Source organism: Hypomesus nipponensis, chromosome 9 (assembly GCF_054491055.1).
Source record: "Hypomesus nipponensis isolate SF chromosome 9, ASM5449105v1, whole genome shotgun sequence".
Taxonomy (NCBI): Eukaryota; Metazoa; Chordata; class Actinopteri; order Osmeriformes; family Osmeridae; genus Hypomesus; species Hypomesus nipponensis.
The window spans coordinates 19,148,511-19,158,881 of record NC_140369.1 but is presented as its reverse complement, the minus strand read 5'-3'; the positions used below and the strand labels follow the sequence as shown (position 1 = coordinate 19,158,881).

At 41.8% G+C, this 10,371-nt stretch overlaps 2 protein-coding genes across 3 annotated transcripts; one reads left to right on the top strand and one right to left on the bottom strand.

Annotated features, from left to right (window-relative positions):
* Positions 1 to 4,791: 4,791 nt before the first annotated feature.
* Positions 4,792 to 7,382, bottom strand: rfesd (Rieske (Fe-S) domain containing). Of its 2 annotated transcripts, none has more exons than XM_084704736.1 (4): positions 7,269 to 7,382; positions 6,400 to 6,559; positions 6,007 to 6,041; positions 4,792 to 5,552 (listed from the first exon to the last, which is right to left on the bottom strand). In XM_084704736.1, exons 2-4 carry the CDS (start codon positions 6,551 to 6,553, stop codon positions 5,220 to 5,222), a joined length of 522 nt encoding a protein of 173 aa, XP_084560862.1. In that variant the 5' UTR covers positions 6,554 to 6,559; positions 7,269 to 7,382; the 3' UTR covers positions 4,792 to 5,219. The 2 variants fall into 2 exon arrangements, with proteins under 2 accessions (XP_084560862.1, XP_084560863.1); XM_084704737.1 differs by having other exon boundaries at positions 7,251 to 7,367.
* A 336-nt stretch (positions 7,383 to 7,718) lies between these two features.
* Positions 7,719 to 9,441, top strand: nudt2 (nudix (nucleoside diphosphate linked moiety X)-type motif 2). Its single transcript, XM_084704738.1, has 3 exons — positions 7,719 to 7,765; positions 8,303 to 8,442; positions 8,739 to 9,441. Exons 2-3 carry the CDS (start codon positions 8,316 to 8,318, stop codon positions 9,056 to 9,058), a joined length of 447 nt encoding a protein of 148 aa, XP_084560864.1. The 5' UTR covers positions 7,719 to 7,765; positions 8,303 to 8,315; the 3' UTR covers positions 9,059 to 9,441.
* Positions 9,442 to 10,371: the final 930 nt, after the last annotated feature.

Below are 10,371 nucleotides of genomic sequence, written 5' to 3'. Positions count from 1 at the left end.
TGGTACGCCCAGATTCTGGTTTTCTGTAGTTGTTCCCCAATAATACGAGACCCTCCAGACCCAACTTCCCTGACCAAATGTTTGTGCGGGCGGGCAGAAGTTGGGATGGCAGCCAGGCTAGCCCACCTGGGTTTTCTTTGTTTGAATTTCAGCCCAATCAAAACCAATCGTGGAAATGACTGACATCTTTTAGCCAATCGCATTCTGAAAACAATGATATGGGACTTCCCAGGTAAGTGAAAACATTGAAAAGCTTTAGTCTCTGCGCAAAGAGATGCATATGTTCATTCGTTGTGCGCCCTGTGGAAACGGAGCAAATTTACGCAGTTTGATATCAACTTCAACATGGCGAAGAAGACACAGAAAACGAAGTATTGTCTCGCAGTTTTGGAAGACGTAACTGGACATGATAGTGATTTATCGGACAATTTATCCGAGTCAAACACTGATTTTTCGGACTTTGATTCAGAAGCTGAGGAATTATTTCTGGAAGGAGGAGATATTACCCTGGATAAGTAAGTTTCGTTTTATATTTTTTCACTGAATCAGATAGCTCCATTTGTCATGGTATAACATTGCTTTTACATAGCTAAAGCACCCAGTATTTCTTCTTGCACCAGAAAAACCAATTGTGTATAATAATTTACAACAGAAGTTCATGTGTGTGTTTCAATTGGACTGCATTTGGGGGAGGTGTGTTTCTCTTTGTTTCAATGTGTGAACTGAGTCTGTGGGGGTGGGGGTGTCTTTCTGCTGATGTTTGAGGCAGTAAACCTGTGAAAAGTAGAATACAGAAAAATGGGAATGGATTGTAACTGGCTGTTTATTTTGTCATTATAGGAAAACATCTGATGAGGACTACGAGCCAGATATTCCTGCTCAAGTCAGCAAGCGGCCCCGTACAGGAGCAGGACAGGGGGGCAGCGGCAGCTCGTCCAGTGATGAGCCTCAAACTCCACAGAGAGGTTCTGCCAGCACGAGAAGGCCAAGAGGCAGAGGAAGGGGGAGAGGCAGCAGCAGAACCAAAGCTGGAGCGTCAACAAGCCCATCTGGAGAGAGATGGAATGACGTTGACATTCCTGACATCACTCCACCTCAGCCTACTTTCAGGCCGACGAACCCACCTGGACCCCAGCTAATTCGGACAGCGACATACACAGCCCTGCAGCTTTTCCAACTGTTTTGGACAAACTCAGTTTTACAAACTATCCTTCTAAACACTAATGAGTTTGGCTCGACTCACCACTCCACACCCACTTGCCCCTGGATTGATCTGACATTGCAGGACATGTTTACCTTCATTTCCATGGTAATCTACATGGGTCTAGTAAAGTGCTCTGCATTTACTGATTACTGGCGAAATGACAAACTGCACAGCTTCCCTTTCCCAAAACAAGAAATGACCGGGAAGAAGTTCCTCCGAATCTCCAGATCCCTTCATCTGAGTAGCATAGCGGACGATGCTGCTAATGAGCAGAGGAGAGGCACAGCGGCCTTCAACGGTCTTTGCAAGATCAACCCAGTTTATCAGGAGATGAGAGAAGCCTGCAAAAGGAACTATCACCCAGGCCAGGATATTGCCATTGACCAGAGGATGGTTGCCTCTAAAGCTCGCATTGGCCTAAAACAATATATGAAAAATAAGCCTGTTCGCTGGGGATACAAACTGTTTGTTCTGGCTGACTCAAAGAGCGGATACACATGGGACTTTTTTGTGTATGAAGGAAAGCTCCAAGGAAACACTGGCAAGGGTCTCAGCTATGAATCAGTGATGGAGCTAATAGACACACAGTTGCTGGGCACCGGGTACAAACTCTTTGTGGACAATTTCTACACAAGTCCCACTCTTTTCCGAGACCTCCTTCAGAAGAGGATCTGGGCATGCGGAACCATCCGCACAAACAGAATTGGATTCCCCAAAACAAAAGAAAACAGTTTGAACTCAAAATCTCCCCGCGGCAGCATTCGCTGGATAAGGAACGACCCCCTCCTCTTTGTCCAGTGGCGAGACACAAGGGACGTCTTCCTGTGTTCAACACTCCACACGGCACATGCACAGGACACGGTGCAGAGGAGGGTCAAAGGTGCAGATCAGCGCTGGGTTGTGAAAGACATCCCAGTTCCGCCAGTGGTCAAGAACTACAACCAGTGCATGGGTGGAGTGGACCTCTCCGATGCACTGATCGGATACTATAAAGTACTCCACAAGACCCAGAGATGGTACAAGACCTTCTTTTATCATTTCTTGGATATTGGGATTGTGAACGCCTTTCTCCTTCACAAAGACATTGCAAAAGGAAAAGGGCCTGACCCAGAAGGCCTTCAGAGAGACCCTAGCTGTTGAGCTGGCAGAGTTGAGGTCTCAACCCTCACCCAGTCCCTCATCTTCCATCGTACCTCAACCCACAGCTAGTCACAGGCCAGTGCATATCAGTGGAGACAGCACCGCTGGTCGGTTGAGGTGCAAACACTGTGGTTTACTAACACAAGTGAAGTGTTCAACCTGCGATGTGGCTTTGTGCTTTGTTCCTAAACATGACTGCTACAATGACTGGCATGTTGCCAAAAACATTTTGTGAAATTGTAAATGAGTGTCAACAATTCACTGTTAATAAATAGTTTGGTGTGTTTTTCTTAAATAAACTAGTTTTTCCACAATAGCTCTTGTTTTGACTCTTATTTGCACAACGTTTACTTTGAAGAAGGTGTTAAGCACTCTTATGCCTCAGTTACTCTGTTTCAACACCACTATTGGTGAATCTGAATATGGGATATTATAGCTCTGAGTGTCACCTTTCATTAGAGCCCAAACATATGACTGTACGTGAAAGAGTTCAAAGGTTGTAGCCTTTTTATGCTAGGTATGTGGCCATGGTTACCAAGGGTCCTTTTGGAGTCTCCAAAGGGCACTTAAAGAAAACGCCTGGATGTTCCCTTAGAAAAACATGTGTATAACATTAATTTGTTATGGTGTTATGATCTACTTTTGAGTTGTATTGGGTCAGGCTTCAGGCTGGTGTCCAATTTTGTCTTCCAGCTAATACCTACTACTTCTAGGCTTCTCCAGGCTATTGTTTTCAAAACAATATCTAGGCAGAAATGGATACTTTACATTTCCTTGTGTTCAAGCCTCTATTACTCAACACCAGTAACACTAACATGGGTCCTGACAACAGGGGAAAAGGGCAGCTTTTGAAAGAGTCAATTTACATGCATTTACTCCAAATGGTTCAAGAACAGCTTTCAATTTACTTTGGGTATGCTGTTGCAGGGCTGTTTTGGTAGCCCCTTTGTCACTGGTCACCCAGACACTCGTCTGGGACAGTCGTTGATTTGCATGAATTCTAAAATGACAATCACACCTTAATGACACACCTCTGGAGAGGTGGTCTCAACAGTTGAAGAGGAAGGTGGACAGAGGAAGACTCTGAAATTATCATTAAAAGTTGTGTTCATGTAAATAAGGTTCTAAACAACTTTTAATGTCATGTTTGATATGCTTTTGTTTCTTATTTTATGTATTACATTCTATAAATACTTTTAATACTGTAACATGTACACGTACAGGGTTTATAGAGTTTGTGCCTGCAGCAGACCAACGTGTTAACATATTACCTTGTCTTGCAAGGGCACCACTTGGTCTACTGCAGCCTTGATTAATGATCCAATTTGAATTTGTATGCGTCAGACAACTTTTCTGTCGTATGGTCAATCCCCATTTTAGTCAGGTTTGGGTGTATATAGGAAGAAGTTTTACCAATCACTGAGTTCTGTTTACGATACAGCTCCGGTGCGTTAGGCGCCTAGTCTTCATTGTGAATACCTTTGTTAACCATTGCTCTGAAGGTATGTTTTGTATTTGATGATATTTCATTATCATTGTATTGACTGTCTTACTATTTAGATAATAAACTATTAATATGTGCATTTTGAAGTTACTCGTTCTCCTTGAAACGTAGGCCTATCTATCAAGCTACGGCGGTGAAAACTTCTAGCTAACTTCGAGCAAGTCTGGTTGTTGCGGCTAACTGATTATAAACATATACTTTTGGAGTATGTTTTAACTTAAGGCCTCTGAGTCACTAGTCTGAGTGGATCTCCACGCTCCGAAGGAATTTACCGGAGCCGAGTGATCGATTACATATCCTACTAGGTCTGCTAGGTTAAATCCATATTATAGTAGAGATAAACGACTGATAAGTGAAGACGCATATTTTAGGGTCGGTGCTCTGATCAAGCAGACGATTTTTACCTATGTCAGAGTTTCATGTCATTAACTGTTTAGCGCTCAAGGTTACAGGTAACGCACTTGTGCACATGTCTAAAATTGGAGTCAGATATTAACGAGTCAATTATCTCCCTGAGAATCTAACCAAAAGTCAATTGTGGTTCCCAAGCCAGGGACAAACACCGAGTGTCTCTGGCCTTTCGATTCACCACCTACACTGTTTTTAGGCGTTTTTAGGCACATTTAACAGGATGCCTAAAGGGTTAAGGAATAGTGTGAAATTCCCTACAAAATCAGCCAATGACACTTTTAAACCAAACCCGCGTGGTGCAGGTATGCTGCAGGACTCGCAACGGTGGACTCTCATCCCAGCGCCACTTTGATAGATGCTATGGCTAAGGAAAGGGAAAGCTTATAACGACCTTCTTCACCTACCAGCTCAGCTGACAATCTATTGAGTGTGCTTCCGCAGACCATGGTAAAAAGTTTAATTTCAGTTTAATTTCAGTTTAATTTCTTCATGGGAAATATAAAATGTCACATGTAAGTTTTCTGAGTTGTGATGTTGTTTAAAAAGCTTTATTACCAAACCATCAGAATAACAAATACATCCACACTTGAAATGTGACACAACTGTTGCTGCATATTCCAAAATAATGAACTAATTAACCTGGAGGCCTGATTTGCATGTAAGTCTGGTCTGAATGACAATGTCACAAAGTATAGTTTGAAAAATAATCCTTATGACATCACACATAAATAGCAAGGAAACCTTGGATTGGTGGTTTGGAGATCTCCTTTTGTGGAAATCCAAATTGGCTATACTATGCAGAAGTTATTTATCATTTAGTAACACAAAATAGCTAAATAGTTGAATACTTGTTTCCTTTCCCTCACATGCACTTATGCCGCCTGAGGCATGGATAAAGAAGAGGAGAAACAGCTGCTGGACGATTGATACACACCCTCACCCACACGTCCACAATGGCTATCAGTCAGATTCACTGTCTGCGATGACCAATGAAGCTGTATTTTTTGCTTTGTTTTCTGCTTCCTCCGCTAAGGCCTTCTCCCTCTCCAGTTTCCCCTTTTCCCCCTGGTAAAAGTCAGAGTCCACATATCCCGGATGCACAGACAGCTTTACGTAGACGTCCCCGTTTGATTCCATCACCGTGTGCACTCTTTGTTTCACACCTTTGGAGAACCACTTACGGGTTGGCACCTTCGCAGTGTGATCGGTGGCCTTGTACAGCCCTTCTCCATGGAGTAGACTGATCTTGTACTTGTGCTTTGGGCATATGATGCACAGATTGCCTCCAATCTCCTGCGAGGAATGTGAGATTGAGTTGATACGCTGTCTGTGTTTAAGTCCTCACATGTATCGTACAGTATAGATTTAAGCGACCTGGTGAAGTTATTGTGTAATGTTGTAGTGTGTCTAATAGGTGTACAACTGTGTTATCTGAAACCCAGTTACGGGTACCAACACAACAGTACTGAACTGTGGCAGTTGGCCTACATGTTTGGTTTGGGATTAAGAGACCTACAATAGACCGGGGTTATTTAGACAACCTCAGAACCATCGAGTGCAAATAATATCTTGGTGAAATTATTTGTAAATGGTATTTAATCCAGGCCTAGTTGTTAACACAACAGAAAGTGTATTGGTGTCCATGCATGCTTTGTTATCTAATTGCGTCAGACAATTAGATAAATGTGATGCGTTATTTAATGAAAACATGTAGGATTTTACATCAGGCTTATTTAGCATTATTCACCTCTATATCTCCATTTTCCAGAGGTCCCCCACTATCTGTCAGAAGCAATAGGGGATCAAGGTATTGCAGAATAAGCAAACTGTTTATGACATGGTACAGTAATAATTTGCTGACTGGACGCAGCCCTGAAGATGCCACTGTACATGGAGGCAATGTCCTGACCTAAATTAATCAGTATAGGTGCTCCAAAAGCAATATTTTACAAGACTAGGAGACTATACTGCATCCCACACTGAATTCTGCAGTAGCAGGACAGTGGATAACTGAACTTTGGTGAACAAGGGCCTTTTTCAGCTTGCATACAGCCGCTAAAGATCATATAAATCACACTGGGGCAACTTGGTTGACTGAAAAAGATGGAAGAAACTATATTATTGGTAATCTGGTACTCACGGTAGCAGTGGTAGTCCAGGGCATACAATATTCCCTGGTGATAAACCAACAGTATATCTCTACCCTCCAGTGTTCTGAATGACCGTTTGCTCTTTATCAGATCATCCTTCTTCCCCACAAAATGTAGACCCTCCATTGGTTCCTTCATATCCATGGACAACTGTTGTGAAAATGTTAGTATTTGTCAACCTTTACATTTTTTACTGTGTAAATAATCCCAAAACCTTCAAACAGGGAGATCATATTAACCTCCATTGACTCCAATATAGGATATAAAAGTTTCACAGCTTTTGTGTGTACTGTATAACTTAATACTGTTACAAAGTCAACATACACACATGTCCATGACATGACCAATAGGATTTAGCCATGAAATGATTAATTATACCAGACACATAAAAATTGTCACAGAGTAACAATGTCCTAGGCATTGGTAGTGGCAGCACCAAAAATATCTTGTTACAACATGACGATATTATGGCCCTTAAACCCCTTTCATGTATTGCAGAGCGGAATAATGAGCCCATCAGTTGATGCTGAGTAAGCACACTGACTGTGGTGACAGCAGAAGCTATGCCACATGTCCATAAGCCCCCGGCTAAACAAGGGCAAAGCCATGAAGCCATGAAGTAACAAGCAACATATTTGGTGTTGTAGAAAAAATCATAGCTGAAGCAGCATAGAAAGCTATTGATTTTTAGGAGGACAAACATTTATGATCTGAAAAAATATCTCATATTTTAATAAATTAGCTTCCTTTTTAATTTCTCTCTTCAGTCTATTTTTAGTCATGCCTCAAAACACATTTCTGTGTTCGTTTTCACAAATGAATACAATTATGTTGAACATACAGTATGTTGAGTCTTTACCGTGGCAAAAGATGATCTATCCCGTAGCTGTAGCGATGAGTAAGCCTTGGGCCCTTGGGTAAGGAGGTCTCATTTACATTATCTTTTCCCTCAGACTCAGTTCAGTTTGTCCTATCAACACATCTGTTCCTCTGGAGTGGCTACAGTGCTTATCTCTATTTCACAGTCAGACCAGAATGTTCTATGTAGGAAAGGAGGCTTATTGCGATCAGCATTTTTTTTAAATAACTTAATGAACTCATTTAGCAGTATATTGGCTGACAGGGTTATACAAAATGTATTTTGATGATTTTAATGTTTTTTGTATACATATGCAATTACAGTAAGCTGTTTATTAACCTATATACTGTATATATTTCCAAAATACAGTTTCCAAAAATAAATGTTATGTACAGTGAATAAATAAAGTACACTCACGAGCGGAACCTTTCTTTCACTCCATAAGGCGCGTGTCGGACTCATATCGAGTCGCGTTCGAGTCTGAAAACTGTTTCGACGTAAGCAACATCTGCATTTGTTCTATCTTAGATTTAAATACACTGATTTGATTCTGCGTATCCCCTATATAATGCAGATTTGCATATCAGATATTGTGACCATAAATGGTTGGCCATATAATAGGCAATGTACACGGTTAATGGCCAGCCGTTTAGCAATGTTGTGCAATGTTAGTCAGCAGCTAGCTAGCAAGATAACCACAATGATTGAACAAAAGATTAATTAACCATTTTAGTGAAGCCTTTTTATGACAGTGTTGTATACAATGTATTTCCATGTTTTCTATTTGATGTACGCGTAACTATCAGGAACAGACTGTTAGCAAACTCTCAAACATTGCAGATTCTTTTCTATATAGCTGGTTGCTTTTTCCTTGCTACTACTATTGGTTGACTTGCCCCATGACTACTAGTCATGGGGCAAGTCAACCAATTGCCCCCCCCCCCCCCCCAAAAAAGAAACAAATAATGTGGTTTCAAGAGTTTAAACGGTGATGGCTACAGAGGGCATGACATAATTGTGTTATCCCCCATCAGGCTCAAACAGGGTATGGCACTCCGTGCTTGTGGTTTCATCGTGTTCCGTCGCCTGGCCCTGCCTGAGCCTCCCCCTGCCAACATCGAGTTCCTCCTTCTGCAGACTTCCTACGGAGAGCACCACTGGACCCCACCCAAAGGTGCGGAGGCTGTAATAGCTTTAGCTGTGGGTCTACGTTGCTCCATGTCAGCACCAGATGCTAAGACATGAGACTATATGAAAAACCCACTTACACTCGGTAGTGACTGAGCTGAATTATCATTGGGGCAGTTTCACATGGCCAAAGCATAATGATTCAGTTGTGAGAATTCCTGTTGTACTGAATGATTCTTGTGCTTAGACCATTTTGGGATGTGGACTTAATGTGTGCATTTGCCCCCCCTCTCTGTACTTGGTTAACTCCACACCCTATCCTCATTCATCTCTGTTCAATAGGCCACGTGGACCCTGGGGAAGATGACTTTACCACTGCTCTGAGGGAAACCAAGGAGGAGGCGGGCTTAGGGGAGGAGCACTTGCGAGTGATTGATGGCTTCCTGCACAAGCTGAAGTATGAAGTGCGAGGGAAGCCCAAAGAGGTGTTGTACTGGCTGGCAGAACTGAAAGACCCCAAGATGGTTGTGACATTGTCAGAAGAACACCAGGACTATCGTTGGTCCGGGCTGGACGAGGCTTGTGCTCTGGCTCAGTACAAAGACCTACAGGAGACTCTGCGGGTAGCACAGCGCCACCTAGAGGCCACAGGGTGGAAATAGTAGGATTGTATTCAGTCACGCTAAAATGGAAAGATATAACTGACAGCACTCAACAACAGTGCTGTGTTTACTTAGTGTCAGAGGATTTCAGAAACAGAAATCGGAGGGTCTCCTCTGTGTTAATATCTGACTCGGCACAGTCTGGTACTTGACATAAAAGTCATATGAATGTTCAAATATACTGGAAGATGTGGTCTGCTGTAGTAGGCAAGTGCACTGCACAATATGACACATGGATTTAGCTTGTGAAATTAGTTACACACATTGTGTTCATATATGTTTTTTTTCTGTAATCATTGACAGTCTCCAAAGATGAAAAGTGCCACATGACAATTTTAACCATGAACAACACTTTAAATGAAATTGTTTATGCTAAAATATAATCAAGGTATGGTGGTCATTCTTTTGTTGTACTGCCAAACACCTGCAACCCCTATGCTGTGTAGCATGGAGTAGTGCAATAACACTTATCACCAGAAGGGGTAGACAGAGAAGTGGTTATTGAAATGCTAAAAAGGCACATGACTAGTTCCCACCAGGGGGGTGTACAACCAGTAACCAATTTAATGTTTGGGAAACTAAATGAGAGATCTTTAGACAATGGAGCTTGAATAATACTTCCAAATCAAAACGGGCTTTTATCATGCAATTAGATGAGTGGCTAACCCTTGAGTTAAACACAGTGACCCAGTTCAAGAGATCCACTTCATGTAGGATGTGTTTATAGTAGGGCTGTCAAAGTTAATGCGTTAATAACGCAATCTCACTTTAACGCGACACAAAAAAATGGTGCCATTAATGCAGGTTTCTTTTTGACCCTGGGAATCATCTGTTGTCACATGAGTTTGACTACCGACGGTAGCTGAATGATGAACTGTCCGTCTGAACTTGTTATATGGACATTAGCATCCAGTTAGGCCTATTTAAAAAAAAACACATTTATTGGGTAAGATTTTAACAGATTAAACAGTTTGCAATTAATCGCGATTAATCATGTGAAATAATGCGATTAATCGCGATTAAATATTTTAATCGCTTGACAGCCCTAGTTTATAGGCATACTAACTTAACGTACTTCTGAGTTTAGTTTCTTTTTGTTGTTTGTTTTCATCCAGACTTGCACCAAAGGAAATGGCTCTTAATGACCAAATCAATAAAAGTTTGTATTAAAATCGAGAGCAGTTTCTAAGTTAAAAAAAAGAAAGAAATGGGCACAAGACTCAACTTAGAAGCTCAACTTTTGGTCCCCGTCAACAAGTTACTGAGCACGGCATACGAGGTCAGTGTTGACAAGACAAATTCACCACTGCTCA